At 50.1% G+C, this 16,273-nt stretch overlaps 1 protein-coding gene across 4 annotated transcripts in view; it reads right to left on the bottom strand.

The window, feature by feature from the left end:
* GATB (glutamyl-tRNA amidotransferase subunit B) overlaps positions 1-16,273 on the bottom strand; it is a 101,264-nt gene that overhangs the window by 18,183 nt on the left and 66,808 nt on the right. For all 4 annotated transcript variants that reach the window (XM_021101520.1, XM_021101521.1, XM_013989323.2 and 1 more), the window contains 2 exons: positions 9,673-9,806; positions 3,544-3,622 (listed from right to left, as the gene is read on the bottom strand). In XM_021101520.1, coding sequence (XP_020957179.1) covers positions 3,544-3,622; positions 9,673-9,806 — 213 coding nt within the window. The remainder of the gene's footprint in view (positions 1-3,543; positions 3,623-9,672; positions 9,807-16,273) is intronic.

The following is a 16,273-nucleotide window of genomic DNA, read 5'->3' as shown; positions in this document are numbered from 1 at the left end:
AAAAGATACTCGACATCACGAATTATTAGACAAATGCAAATCAAAACTACAATGAGAGATCACTTCATACCAGTCAGAATGACCAGCATGGAAAAGTCTACAAACAATAAATGGTGGAGAGGGTGTGGAGAAAGGGAACCCTCCTACACTGGTGGTAGGAATGTAAACTGGTGCAGCCACTATGGAAAAGAGTATGGAGGTCCCTTAAAAAGCTAAAAATAAAGCTACTATATGATCCAGCAATCCCACTCCTAGGCATGTATCTGGAGCAAACCGTAACTTGAAAATATACTTGCACCCCAATGTTCACTGCAGCACTATTTATAATAGCCAAGACATGGAAGCAACATAAAGGTCCATCAACAGAGGAACAGATAAAGAAGATATGGTGTGTTTGTGTGTGTGTGTGTGTGTGTGTGTGTGTGTGTGTGTGTGTATGCATATGTACACATATACACATATATAGCGGAGTACTACTCAGTCATAAAAAAGAATGAAATAATGCCATTTGAGTCATAGAAAGACAAATATATCACTTATATGTGGAATCTAATGAAATGATACAAATGAACTTATTTACAAAATAGAAACAGACTCACACAGAAAAACAAACTTATGGATACCAAAGGGGAAAGGTGGGGGGAGGGATAAATTAGGAGTTTAGGATTAACATATACACACTACTACACATAAAATAGATAAACAACAAGGACCTACCATATAGTACAGAGAACTCTACTCAATATTTGGTAATGACCTATAAAGGAAAATGATCTGGAAAAGAATATTTGTACAACTGAATACATGTATAACTGAATCACTGTGCTATATACACCTGAAATTAATCCAACATTGTCAACCAACTATACGTCAACAAAAAAAGATTTTAAAAAAGAAATTCCATTCCTATAGGTATAGGAAATTTGAAAGCATGCACACACACACACACACACAAACCCTGTACATACATGTTCATAGCAGTATTACTCAAAAAAGCCAAAAACTTGATGAACAGCAGACACACTGTGTTTGTGTCCACACAATGGAATATTCTTTAGCCATAAAAAGAATGACACATGTTACGACATAGATGGCCTTTGATAACACCATACTAAATGAAAGAAGCCACGCACAAAAGGCCACATATTGTAGGAGTCCATTTATATACATATATATATATATATATATATATATTTTTTTTTTTTTTTTTTTTTTTTTTTGCTATTTTAGGGCCACACCCTTGGCATATGGAGGTTCCCAGGCTAGAGGTCAAATCAGAGCTGCAGCTGCCGACCTACACCACAGCCACAGCAATTCGGGATCCTTAACCCACTGAGTGAGACCAGGGATCAAACCCACATCCTCATGGATCTTAGCCGGGTTTATTAACCACTGGGCCACAAAGGGAACTCCGAGTCCATTTATATTAAATGTCCAGAACAGGCAAACCCATAGAGACAGACAGCAGATACCATAGTTGCCTAGGGCAGGGTATTAATGGGGAGAGACTGCCAGCGGGGGAGGGTTTGTTTTTTGGGGTGATGAAAATGTTCTGAAATTAGACGGTAGTGACAGTTATACAACTTTGTGCCTACATTAAAAGCCAGTGGGGAAAAAAACCTAACTAAAAAAACAGTACACTAAAACCTCTTTTTTCCAAAGTCCTTGCATCTCTAACCTTCTGTCCACCCACCCATCTATCCATCTTTATGACGCGTGTGTGGGGGTGCAGAGATGCCTGGGATGATGTTCACCCAGGACTGGGGGGAGTTATTTTGAGGTGACAGAACTGGAAAACCTTCCTATTTTTCTGTGTTACTTAAGTTCTTTATAATGAACAAATACCATTTTTTTTTCCCCAGCAGAAAAATCAGTGAGTGATTTCTCAAAAGAAAAACAAACCCTAAAAAACAGAATTGAAAAGTAAACACCCGCCTGCCAGGCAATGGTATATCAGGGAGATTCTATCACCTGACATACATCTCACACGTCGCCCGCCAGTAAAACTTTTATTTTGGTTCTCTGATTCCCTCACAGAGGCCAGGACTTACCCCACCTCCTTTAAACACACGGGGAAGTTGACAGAATCCACAAGCATCTCTACCTGTATCTGAGCCTGGCTGTCAGCACCCCCAGCACTTCCATCTCCTCCCTCTGAACCTATGCTATTTGGTGTACTGCATCTTCTTTGGTGGGGCAGAAGTGGGAAGGGGAAGGGTTTGTTTGGTTTTTTTCCCTCTTTGGTTTCAAATGCTACAATTCATCTGATCTTCTGTGGGTATATATAGTTTCTTTCTGCCCTCAGGCCATCTAATCTTTCTGCTACTGCTGAGTACTGTCATAAACATTTGTCTGCCTCTGACATCCAGGCAACCCAAATCTTTTCCTAAATGCGGTACACTCTCTGTACTTGACAGCCTCACTTGGTGGTGGGTAAATAGAGCCTTTATTAGTTCCTGTCTCCAGTTTCACAGCACAGAGCCAGGCATATGCTCCATGGCGCCTTGTAATTAGCCAAATGCAGCCTATTTTCCAAAGCCTCACTTTGTAACCTGCCACTACTGTTGATGTGTGTAAGTATTAAATGCGAAAGGCGCCATTAAAATAACATTAAGTTCCTGGCTGAAGCACTGACACCTGTGATACCTGAAGCCAAACTGGGGCAGCCCCCTTGGTGTTACCTTCCCAAGGGCTTGTTAAATTTGCTGAATGTCAGGAATCCTGCACCCACCCGGGACTGTCTCGTGGAGGCAGGGATGGGGCAGAAGGCCACCTTTGAAGAGGATGTTATTTTTCTGAGTTTTTACGCACAGGGCACATGTATCAAGTGTCATCTAAGTGGGAGGCAGTGTGTCTAACATCACCCTCCTTGCCGGAAGACTGACTTTCAGGGGCCACCATGTGACAAGCCCAGAGGGGAGAGAGGAGGAGGGCCAGAGCTGGCCTTGAGGGCCCAAGGGCAAGGGCAGGGTCTGATGCCCCCAGGGGCTGCAGGGCCCCCAGCTCTCACATGAACAGATGTCTAGGAGATGTTCCAGGCAAAGCCAAGCAATAACCATTCCCTCTGGTTTAGAAAGGATGAGAAGCCAATGACCTACGTCGCACTGGCTTTATGTCATATGCTAAATGTTTCTACCTCAGTATAAAAACAGTACTTAGAAGCATTTATTTGTTTGTTTGTTTGCTTTTTAGGGCCACACCCTTGTCATATGGAGGTTTCCAGGCTAGGGGTTGAATCAGAGCTACAGCTGCCGGCCTACACCACAGCCACAGCCATGTGGAATCCGAACTGCATCTGCAAGCTACACCACAGCTCATGGCAGCACCGCATCTCCCACCCACTGAGCAAGGCCAGGGGTCGAACCCATATCCTCATGGATCCCACTTGGGTTTGTTTCCGCTGAGCCACAATGGGAGCTCCCAGTACTCAGAAGCATTTAATATGCCGATGACAAAACTGACTTAGTAATGGCATCTGAGTCACACATAAAGCATGCGCTGGGCTGGCAGGGCAGTCAGGAGCTTCAGAAAGTGGGGACATACCTTTTTAGCTGCAGACGAAGAGATGGCTTTCCTGTCCAGCAGGTCGAGCAGCTCGGCCAGGGCAGCTGGGGTGACAGGACTAGCAGTCCCCAAAAGGAGAGAAGAAACATGGACATTTCACTCTGTCAGCCGAGCCACTGCTGGTTATTCCAAATCAAAGAACCTGATCCAGTTGGAATACTTAAAATCCACCCCCAGGATATGAAAAGAACAGGCCAGTTGGGCTCTGTTTGATTGTTTTGTATCTTAGGATATAACACATTTTGGTGACTTGCATTGCTTTTATTTTCATACCGCCCAACAATAACCGCTGTTTGGCAGAAGTTGGAGCAACAGACAACCGCTCAGTTTAATTAGTCAAAAAAAGGAAGTGGCTGCAAAATTCATGAACCATGATGAGAAAATAAAAAAACAAAACCAAACCAGTAATTAGATATTTTCAACTGAAAGATCAGCCTAAAAATTACTTCAAACAAAAGCCACTTTCCTGAGTATTTCTGTGCAAACATAAATTCTTTTTAACCATATGAGCTTTTCTTTTAGGAACGCAGTGTGTACTAGCCACGTCGTCAGCCATCCTCACAGCCATCCACACACTCTGTTCTCTTCTGAAGGCTCTCAACAGCTCTCTGGGCACAGAAAGGTCCATAATCCAATACATCCAAACTTGCAGGAAGTGACTTACTTGACAAGGTCTATGATACAAAGGTCAAGAGGCGACTAAACACATCAAATGTCATTAATGCACATTCAGGGTTAGGAGTGAAATAGGGGGAGCCTAGGATTAGTGAAAAGACAAGACTGAATTACAGGCTATTTCTTTTAAAAGATGTGGTTTTGGAGTTCCCACTGTGGGGCAGCAGAAAAGAATCCGACTAGGAACCATAAGGTTGCGGGTTCAATCTCTGGCCTCGCTCAGTGGGTTAAGGATCCAGTATTGCCATGAGCTGTGGTGTAGTCACAGACGTGACTCGGATCCTCCGTTGCTGTGGCTGTGATATAGGCCAGCAGCTGCAGCTCTGATTCAACCCCTAGGCTGGGAATCTCCATATGCCGTGAGTGCGGTCCTCACAAAAAGCCAAAAAAATTAAAACAAAAAAACAAAAAAACATGGTTTTGCTACTTTTAAACACATGCAGCCACTAGGCTAATGAAACACTATCTGAGGTGGTCGGGGACTGGTTTTAAATAGACTAGAATGACTTATAAATAGCACATTAGTGTGTCTGTATAAACGCAAGTTTCTAAAACACCTAATGCTACTTGAAAACACCTGCTGTTTAAGTCTCCACTCCCATCATTCACTATTAAGTTCCTTGTAAGCTCTTAGATAACAGAAAGGAAACTACGGCTTAGCCTTGATGCCAATTCCTGAACTTCCGGACCGAGGGCAAGCTCCCCAGGTCTGCCTTGTGGACAGTGAGAGCTCTCAGGGCTGAGCACTGATGTGCACACATGGACGCTAACCACTGTCCTGCAAGGGTGTTTATCCAAAGAGTGGAAATCGGGTTTGGAGAGTGTCCAGTATTCGGCTGTGAACCACCCTGATTAAACCTCATCAGGACGAGGGGCAGAGGGCTGGGAAATACACGGATGCCCCTTTTCCAGCCTCCCACCCTTACTGACAGATAACAAGGAATCCAGCTTGTCTCAAGAAATCAGGTTTCTTGGATATTTTAGGATCCCAGTAAAGACAAAGGCCGGTCAGAGTGGGGACTGTGTTGAACCCGTAACAAGCGCTGAGGCTGAACTAGATTTCTCGAGCCTGCAAAAGAAAGGGTCCCTGCTCCCATGTGAGCTGATGATAAAGGGATGTGGCGACAGAGAAGGACAGAAATAGAACACAGCGTAACTAAAAATACCTCGCCTTCATCCAACGACCTTAATTCACTATAAAATACCTCCACTCACCTCGTGGCACCTGCGGTTTCTCAATTGCCCTTTTGTGCCCACAGTGCTCGACGCATAGTAGGTCAACAGTACCTGTGCTGTGGTTTCCTCCATCCCCACCCCCGACAGACACTGCTAATTCTGGTGGTGCCACGGCCAGCCTTGAGGAAGACAAAGATCAAGTCCTGCCCCCTACCCCGACCCTGAAAGGCACCCCTGGTCAGTTATGTGAATAGACCATCTGACTGGGCCCATAATGGCAGCAGAAGCACAAGCTACTGATCAGCTGCTGTCAGACAATGCTGGTTTCTGGGCCCTGAGTGTGTCTCCACCCAGAAACCTGCCAGGGAAGGGTGGGGCCTTGTGTGCACGGACCCCTGAGCCCGGCACACCTACAGGCCAGGAGAAGGGGCATCTCAAGGCTTCCAGCTTCACCCTGTCCCTTAGAACTCTTCTGGGATCCCGACTCCATCTGCAGCCTGGATTCCGGAAGCAGACCCTCTGACACCTCTATGGCCATCCTGTTCCTATGAAACACGCTGCCCATCTCCACCCCGAGCTTGTTTTAGCCCAAACCAGGGGGCACAGAGGCTGGGGGAGAAGGACACCCCGGGGGCTCCTGCTGCTTGTAATCCTGCCCATCTCACTAGTCTCCCAGCGCCCCTAGCTGGTGCCCGCCCCCCCAAGCCTCCTCTTCACACCCCTTCTCAGCACGCACCCTCCTCTCCCCTCATAAGGACCCTGGCTGACGCAAGACCCAGAATCCTCTAGGGTGCCCTCCTCCTCCATCAAACACCGCCCTGGACCCCATCACCTTCCACTCCTGCAAATCCTACCTGGATGCCAGGTCCCTCTCTCGGTGGCTCTGATCCCACACCTTCACAAATGCTCCCACCTTTCCCATCTGGAAAATGCTTCCAAGTGATCTTACAATCAGGCGCTGGCTTCCACCTGGCTTCTCACCTCATGGTCCCAGAGGCAGAGCCTGAGTGGTGGCCATCTGCCCTTGTCTGGGTTCCAACCCCATCCTCTGCAGATGTTCCCTTAAAAGCCACCTCCCCTCACCTGTTATCAAAGAGCCTCCGCATCCCTCTGGGTCCCCTTGGGAAAATCCCTCCTTCTGGGTGTCCAGAGGCTCTTCCTCCTCCTTGGCCGCCCTCTTCTGCTTCCTTACCCCCTAGCAATGGGGCGGCCTGGGGGCTCTTTCCTGTGTTCTCTGCCTTCACCTTGCCTCCTTCCTCTGGCAAAGGAGGAGAGCACGCCTGTCCCCAAGGTCCGCCTCCCCAACGCTGTCAGGCCCAGATCTCACAGCCAGGCCAGGCAGCCACCTCTCAGAGGGCCCCATCTCCCAACACGAGTTCTAAGCCAGGGGGTGGCAAGCTTCTTCTGGAAAGGGCCAGAGAGTACCTATTTGAGGCTCTATGGGACACAACTGGTCTCTGGCACATGCGCTTCTTTGCTCTGGTTTATATAAGAGGAGACAACCAGCCTCAGCTTCTAGGCTGTGTGCCAACAGGCCTGTGGCAGTGACCTGTGACAAGCTCACCTCCTGCAGCCCCATTCTCCACCCTGCCTGGCCCATCACACTGCTGGACCTGTCCCTCCTGTCAGCATCGGTCCCTTCTCAGCTCGAAAGCCTTCCGTGGTTTCTGAGCACCTCTAGAACTGCAACCCACAGCTGGCCTGTAAGTTCGGGTCCTCAGCTGGCGTGGACAATCAGGCAGCTGCACCAGCCTGACTTTACCAGGCAGTGTTTGGTCAGGTTATCTGGAATTTCCGCTTTCTTAACTAAGTCAAACGTGTCATTAATAGTTATTTGTAAGTTAATTAAGCAAAATACTGCTTTCAGAGCAACAAATATACTCAAATAATGAAAGAGCCAAGTTCAACAAGAGCTGTTCTGGCTGGACCCTTGAAACACCAGTCTTCGGAGACATCTGGAAAGGTGAACGCTTATTTGCAAAACCAGTTCCTGCCAACATGATCTCTGGCGTGCCCCTTGCCTGGTGTCACCACGAGGTGTGAATGGCGTGAAGGAATTCCCATGACTTTCCACACCCTCCATACTCTGGCTCAGCCCCAATTATACGGTTAACTGTACTTTTCTGCCATTTTCACACTCTGCTCCTACCAGCCACACGCCTCCTGGTCCCCAAGGCTGCTGGTTCTTTGCCTCCCAGGCCCTGGTTCCCCACAGGCATTACCTGGCCCTGCCTATCCCCATCCTTTAAGGCTGTGGCACAGCTGGACCTCTCCATCGTCTCTCCTGGGCAGCTCCAGCCTGTCCTGAGTGGACCCTGGCTTTTCAGGGTAAAGACTGGACTTTCTCAACAGAGGCCACACCGGAAAGGACAGGAAGGAAAGACACAGAGGCCACAGGGGGTGATGGACCTGGTGTGGGTGGGACACTGTTTTGGTACTTAACACACTGGCATGCAAAAGAGAAGGAAAGTGACACTGGGGGGCCCATGGGCACTGTGCGCTTCCCTCTCAAAAACCCATGGAGGCAGGTGTCGTCATTGCCATCTTACAGTGAAGACACTGAGGCTGAGAGGGATGCCCATCTGAGGTCAGAGCGGGTTAGTAGCCATGTGAGGGAGAGAACAGCCACGTGGCACCTACATGCTTCAAGCAAGAGACTAGTGTGCAGCCACTGCACAGGGGAACTGCTCTGAATAAACAACACTTCGTACTCGTGGATCAGCACACGCTTGTCTCCTCCACACCTCGGGCACTGCTGCGGTGGCTCGCTCACCCAGACTGGGCCCTGCCACCTGCCTGTGTGTCCCAGACAACACCCCCAATGCTTAAACCTGCTGCTGCATGCTCACTCCTTGACAATGTCCTTTCCTTTATCTTCTGTGATGTCCAGGCTCCTCGGGTGAAGTCTGAGGGCTCTCAGGCCCCTTCTGCAGCTACTGGCCATGCTGTTCCCGCCTTGATGCACTCATCTGCCCAAACAGCTTTGAGTAGCATCTACACACTGCCAGGTCCATGATCCACTTATAACCGACAGGGCACTGCCTTCCCCTTAATGTCATGCCAGCTCCCCTTGAACCTTCTGCACATGCTGTCCCCATGCTTGGGGGCTCTTACCCCTGGACTTGGCCCCTCACTCACATGGGAGCGTACCTGTGCCCGCCCCCTTCTCAGGGCACCTGATGAGCTGCTTCGTCACCACCGGCCTCTAGGCCACCAGCCCTGAGAGCAGGGACCCCACGCTCAGCACAGGGCTCAGCTCAGGACAGTCTCATGAACACGTGCTAAGGAAGGATTAGGTGGGGGCTCGCTCGGCTCAACCCCCAGACACCTCTCAGCAGCTGGGGACCCGCATATCTGCCTTCCTGTGGGTCACTCCGGGAGAGGGACGTCGGTCCCACAGGTGGCTTGAACCCGGTGCGTCCAGGAGGAACGCAGCATCAGCCTGTGCCTCTTCCTTTGCCTCCCCTCCGGTGGAAAGGCGCTGCCCCCCTCACTCCACTGCCAGCGCAAGGGATGTAGAAGTGGTGCGGGGTGCATCACCGGCCTCACCTCCGTCCTCCTCACTCAGCTCAGACCCCGGCTCGGGCCTTTCCCACGGGCGCCCCCAGAAGCAGTGCCAACCTGGGCTGCCTGCCTCTGGCCCGTCTTCCATCCCTCCTTCTGGAGGGAAAGTCAGGTGAGCACGTGCTCTCAGGCCTTTGACAGCTGCTGACAAAGGCGAGTGCAACCCGTGGTGGGCCATGCCCATCCCTGCAGCTCCCCCCTCCCAGCCCAAGTGCCCTGGGCCTTCAGGGTCTCCTGTGCCCCCCAGGCCTCTCGTCTCCGAGCATCAGGGTCCGGAATGCCCTACCCCTCCCACCTCTTGGTGATTCCCGCTAGTTGCTTAGGGCTTGGCTTCTGAGGGACCCCTGCCTCGGTGCCGCCCTGGTGGCCTGTGCACACCTGTGCTGTAACAGGTCATATGGAGGCCACTGCTCTCCTCACTCTGTAGCCCCCAAGTAGGAACCTCCTTGTCTTACTCTCCACAGGCCCTCAGTCCAGCACACGACAAAGGACAGTCAGACATTTGAAAAATAAACGAGCTTTCAGTTGTAATGGCAGAAAGCTTCAGAATCTGGGATTCCTGGGAGGGGGGCACGTCTCTCTCATCAGGAGACCCTGAGGGGCAAGGCAGAGCAGGGCACTGGCCTGGCCCTGTGTCCACTGCCTGTGCGCAGAGCTCATCACCCAGGGGAATGAGCCCCGAATCTCACTCACCTCTCACTGACTGCAAGGTTCTGTTGCTTCAAAAAACCCAGAAAAGTGTTGAGAACCCAGCTCGTCACTCTTTTTGGCTCTGCCCTAGTTTCTTTCATCACATTTTGGAAGAATTCCAAAAGACCAACTTCATTCTGTAAAGAGAAAAAAAATTATATAAAGCCTCCAAAAAATGAAAGATCAGCATTCTGAAACTGTCACCCTCTGCCTCCTCCGAGACATCAACTGGTACTTCCCCGACACCGAGATGTCACCAGAAAGTTCTGATCACTTCCAGTAAACATGCACCTTTTTCAACATGCACCTTTTTCTGCTACTGTCCTAGTGCCTTTGTACAGCATTCTGTCAAAGGACTGGACACACTGCAGACAGCCTGGACTTTGTGGACCCGGTGAGGGTGAAGGCAGCCGTCCCCAGACTCGCCTTCTCAGGGTTATCTGCCAGCTGCATGTCTGGCCTGAGTTTACTCTCCTGTCCTTCCTGGACGTCCTAGAATATCCTAGAATTGCCAGAATAAGAAGGCAAGAAGGAGTTTCTGGGGTTGCATCAGGTTAAGGATCTGGTCTTATTACTGCAGTGGCTCAGGTTGCTGCTGTGGTGGTGCAGGTTCAATCCCTGTCCCAGGAACTTGCTCAGGAAGAAGAGGACGAAGAGGAGGAAGTAGAAGAGGAGAAGGAAGAAGAGGAAGAGGAAGAAGGAGGAAGAGAAGAAGGCAAGAACAGAGAGAAGTCAAGAAGGAACAAACGGTCTACTTCTGTGAAAAATCAAAAGTGGATCGTAAGTGCATTTATCCTTGCATCATTCCCAGAGGTAAGAGAAGTGCTTTTCATGTCTTTTCAAAATGAGGAGGAACAGGGGCACATGGCCCACTTAGACCACGCAGCTGGCAGAAGGGAGCTGCCAAGCCTCCGAGCCCAGGGGCCGGCTGACCCTGGCTCCCATCCTGCTCCATGAAAACCACCCGCCCTGCTGGCTCATCAGGGAGATGTGTTTGAAGAGACTGCTACTATCCCCCCCGTCACCCTCTGGACCATAAGCTCCGTGACGCAGGGGCCACACTGCCCTGAGGGTTGAGCTACGTCAGGTCTGGGTTGCGGCGGCTGCCTGGCTAGCCCCAGTGGGTTGGTGGATGGAATCAATGTTGCCCATGATTTTTTTTTTTCTTTTTTTTGAAATCACGCGTGAATGCTCGTCTTTTATCATACCAGGTTCACCTCTAAATACTGGAACTGCCATGGTTATGCACAAGAGTGATGAAAAGCACTTATCAAGTTATACACAGTGGCTAACTGCCCACTCAGGTGGATTTGACAAAACCAAGACATCTGGCTAAGTCCATCCCGTGTTTTTCAATGAGGAAAATAAAAACATGTCCCCTCACTTCTGGGAGGCTGAAGTTTCCAAACGCAGAGGGAACACATTCTATGTCGTAAACAACCCCCATCTGCTGAAATTCAAATCGAACTGCACTGTTCTTGACATATTCCCTTTTAGCTTTATAGTGCACCCTCACCTCTTTCAGAGGACCTTCCTTAACCAAAAGTACATTCTGGAAAAATATGATACTAAGAAGAAGCAAGACATACTGACAAGAGTGCTCTTGATGTTTCTCTATTGCAGACGCTGTAAATACACATAGGCTCACAGCTGCTGAAGTAGAAATTCCATAATAACAATTACAAAAAAAAAAATCTACCTTTCCTTTATAGCAGATGCCTTCTCTGGTGACAAGCCTACTGAATAATCCCATAATTATCTCTTGAATCTCTTTTCAAGCCAATGCTATTATTCCACAAATGCTAAACCAGGGCAAAGGCCAACTCAGCAGCCAAAGCCTGACTATAGATAAAGGCGAAACATGAAGACAAAGTTCTGCTTAACTTATGGAAAAGTATTCGAACTTGCACAATGGCCCACAAACCGCTGGAGAGGGAGAAAACCGCTATCTGGCCCGAATCAGACAGGCAGGATTCCCTTTGTTCTCACGCAGACAGGCTGGCCCACTGGTGAACAGAGCTGTCAGGAGGAGGACTCTGCTTTGCCAAGGAAAGGTTTTCTAAATCCACCTAGAAATATTGCGCTTGAACTCGCAGGCTTGGCTGAGTTGCTGAGACGTGATAAATATCTATTCCTCTACCCTTGGGTGGTTTTTTTATTGGATGGATAACATGGCAGGTCAGATTTCTGTTTGTCTTTTCGTGGCAGTGCTGTGATGAGCCTCTCCAGGCAGGAGCCGGGCTTCACTGGGGGATTCGTGGCTTCAGTACACAATCTGCAGTGGCCAGGGATGTCTGCTATCCTGACTGGGTGAGTTGTGGGTGGTGGGGCTGCACGAAGCTGAGCTGCCACCTGGACAGTGATGGATCAATGGAAGGCCACACGTGGGCTGCCCACTTGGGCTCTTCACATCAGAGGCCCACTTTTCAGGGAAAAAAACAACCACGACACAGCATTCTAGGCCAGGCCTTCTTTGTTTTTCTGTGAGATCAGCAAATGCTACTAAGCTTGGCACACATCTGAGAGATCTCCGTGCACGTGGCAGTTGCAGCCATCTGGTTTTCTCAGGCAAACAGTGGACCAGTGATCCCCTTACATGAAAATCACATTAAGAGCAACACAGGAAGGCCACGGCCCGAGGGACCCTCAACATCCTTCTCAAAGGCAGCGGGCCAGCTCTAATCTAGCCCACATCCGACAGAGCTGAACCTCAGCTACACAGGGCGTCAAGCCTCCCGGCCACGTGTAACTTAAACTGTTCCTTCAGAAGAGCCAGACGGCCTGGCCAACTGTCTAATACCATACACTCTCCACAGCTCTGCAATTGGAAGCATCCTTTTCTCATTTCAACCAAATTTCCCAAAGCATTCCATAGCACCCAGAGCCAGTGTTGGGCCCGCCTCTCAGAGGCTGACAGGAACCCTCCAGCTCCCTGGGTCTATCAGCTGGTCACTGCCGGGGTTGTGGCCACAGGGGTCACCTTGCCTTCCCTGCTGCTCTGGGGAGGAGCCCGCTGCGAGATGCCCCCAAGCTGACTTCTCCATTCTATCTGCAGAGATGACAAAATGCCGGAAGGCAGGGCTGTTTTCTCAAGTGCCGTTCCTGTCCCGAGTCACATGCCCTGGGAACAGGAGGGATGGCAGAACGAGGCTGGGCTATATTTACAGGAAGAATGAAACCCGATAGAGACAGCTGCCTGGTGGCAGACTCAGAAGAAAAAGGCCACAGAGCACACGCTAGGGAATAGCTGGTTATGTGGCAGGCAGGGACCCGGTGGCCATGGGGACCCTGGCTTTATTGCCTGAACACCTGCCACATGGAGATCAGCCCGTGGGGGCTGCCACTGCAGCTAATGATAATAATAGTTCCAACAGCAGTAACAGCAGATGCCGGCACCGCCCAGGGCTCTCTCTGCATTAACTCACCTAATCTCCACGCTGACTCTGGGGCTACAGACCTGCGAATTCGCTCGTTCAGATGAGGACACTGAACCCTGACTTGCTTGAGGTCACCCACCTAGAAGGCAGTAGAGCCGGGACCTGACCTCTGCAGCCTGTGCTCTTCTGCTCCGTGTCCCGCTGCCTCTGACGAAGGACAGTCACATCCCCTCCGTCCTGGGGACCAAAGCTGAGCCCCCAAGGGCATGACGCGAAGTGACCAGCCCATCAAAAGAATGCGCCTGCTCACACTTCCAATTTTATTTGAAAGCTGCCAGCCGTTCAAAGTTTCTTAACATATGACAAATGCTGCCAAGGCCCTCAGCAATTAGCTTAGAAATTAGGAGGAGAAAACACCAAATTCAAGTTCTGCCACTGCCAAGATACGCCTGTACCACGTGGCCCTTACACCCGTTCCCAGACCAGGGTGGGCGGGTGTCGAGTGATGGTGGCAACCCCCCTCCTGAGCCCAGAGCTTTTGGGGACAGGCCCTGACCTCTCTCCTGCATCCTGTCACAGTGAAGTTAGGGGGCAAGCCTGCACCAGGACGCTGTCCAACCTGCGGCACCCCTGACACTACAGAACAAGCCTCAGCATCACTCACAGAACTCTGGTACCAAGCACACTGCATTTCATCATACCCCGACTTCTGTGATGTAGGTAACTGCCTAACCGGGCAGGTCATGCTGTGGGTGGCAGCAGGTGACAGTTCAGGCGACTGCATCTGTGACAGAACGACAGCAGCTCCAACACCCAGCAGCCAGTAAATGGGCCCTGCATCTGTGTTATCGATGGTGGCTCTGTGGTTGCCCCTCACTCCTGTGAGTTTCGTCATTCTTACAGGAGTTCCCATCATGGCACAGTGGAAACAAATCTGACTAGCATCCATGACGACGCAGGTTCAATCCCAGGCCTCGGTCAGTGGGTTAAGGATCTGGCATTGCCGTGAGCTGTGGTGTAGGCCAGCAGCTATAGCGTCGATTAGACCCCTAGCCTGGAACCTCCATATGCCATAGGTACAGCCCTAATAAAAACAAACTAACAAACAAATCATTCTTACAAAGTGAGAAAAACAGAATGCAGATGCAACAGCTTTGGAAAAGACGGCCCTGAAAATACATTGATGGGGTGGAAATGGAAATTAGACAAGGGGGCTGAGGGAGACAGTGGTGGTCCTAGGGCAGAAAGCTCAAGGTCCGGCCACGGGAAGGAACACTCAATGGGGCCGGGGTTTGGGTCTATGATGTGAAAAGGGCCACTCTCTGCTTTTCACAGAAACAAGGAGTGGCTGTGGAAATCCTTCTGTGAATGAGCAAAAATTTAAAATAAATAAATAAATAAAGGGCTCACTCAGAGACATCATCAGTGGGGAAAGACAAAAAGTGGTTAATTGCTGGTGTGAGGCCGGCAGGGGAAAGGGTGTCAGGAGGAGCCAGAATCTAGATCCATCCTGGGCATCTGCAGAAGCGCTGAAATGGACCCCAAACACCAAGGGTAAGCTTTCTAGTCTGACTCAGGGATGACGTGATTACAAGGGTCTATAGTTCTGTTTTTCTCCTGAAAACTTCCACCTCTGGGTGAGAGGGCTCGGAGCCCCTAAAATCTGAGCAAATCTCTGGTCCCGACAATTTCACCTGTGCTCTGTCCCTGGCAAAGCCAGGAGGCCCCCCATGCGGGCTGGACTCAGGGAGGGAGTGTCTTCCCAACAGCTGGCTTAGACTCAAGGCAATGCACTTACGTTCTCTGCCACACATTCCCTCTAGGAGACAATCCGGGGGAGCGCCTTCCCCTGGACGATCAAAACCCAAATAGTTTCACTGACAGCAGACAGGCCTCATCAGAGGCTGCAAGAACGGGACAGAAAAAGGATGTTGACAAGAAATCAATTTTGATGACATTCGCATTTTAATGAGCCTAAAGCCACCACTGTCTATCCGTGCAAACACCAAGGGAAGCTGTGTTAGCCAAGAACAGCTTTCCATTCACTGTCCCCAAAGGAAACCATCCCACAGGCAGGAAATGATGCTGCAGGAGGGGTTAAGGCACAAAGTCCCTGGGAGCCCCCAAGCCTGGGGCTCAGACTGCACCCTTCCCAGTGGACAGGTGCCTGAGTGGATGGCTCTGAGCCCAAAGGACACTCACCTTGGAAAGTCTCCAGGCACTTGCACCCGAAATGAACAAACTGGGGGTTTTGCAGAAGTTAAGTCAGAAGATGTGTCTTCTGATTCAACTATGCTAGAACAAAATATTATTTTTCCAGCGCACAGACCAACTGTGAAAGCATCCTTAAGCTGGCCAGCACTGGGTGCAATTTTATAAAATGAAAAAGAAAATCAATTCTGAAAATTGCATGGAGCTGAAAAACGGTGAGTGATGATGTTGACCACGTGGCTTTTTCTTGGGCTGTTGTTAGACGGCGAGTCCTCCGCCAGCAGTTACATCTGGGCGATTTACGCTCAGTTAATAAGGTTTCAGATGCTTTTTAAACTATACCCTTTAAAGCAGTATTACTTATGGGATATACAGATATCTACCATGAGAAGTAACTTTACAGGCCATGTATCCAGATAGAAAACCAGGCCATTTCAAGCTAACGAGAGACTCAGAGCCAAACTCATAGAAAACAATCCATTTGATATCCAGCCATAGTCAAGCTATCCTTCCCGTGTCTCTGTTCCCTGGAGACACTTTAACCTTTTCCACAACGTCAGAAACAAAAGATTATGACTTTACGTGGAGAACGACCAGCTGGGGAAATGAAGTTATTCAGAGACGACCGCACGCCTTGAGGCTGCCCAGAAAGACGCACGGCAGCACGAGGCACTGGCCCAGAGCGTTGCCATCACACGTGTCTCAGCCGCCCTGGTAACTCTTGGGAGGGGATGATGGGGAAGGTTTAAGGGATGAAATCAGAGTACAGATTTAATTTCCTAAAGAAATCAGGAAACAAGACCCAGAGAGACCACGTGACTTGCGGCCTATCAAGGCACAGCGCGGTTGAGGCGGAAATCCCAGGCTTCTGCCCCAGGGCCCAGCCACACACCTGCCACCCTGTGATCTGCCGGGCTGTCCAAAGGGTGGTTTATGGACCTGACCTCTGGACCCAGGGATGCTGCCTCAGGAAGGCGGCTGCTCCCAGGAATCCGGGAGTGTTGTGACAGTGCCCC

The sequence above is a fragment of the Sus scrofa genome, chromosome 8 (assembly GCF_000003025.6).
Source record: "Sus scrofa isolate TJ Tabasco breed Duroc chromosome 8, Sscrofa11.1, whole genome shotgun sequence".
NCBI classification, from domain to species: Eukaryota; Metazoa; Chordata; class Mammalia; order Artiodactyla; family Suidae; genus Sus; species Sus scrofa.
This window is presented reverse-complemented; position numbering and strand designations above follow the sequence as displayed.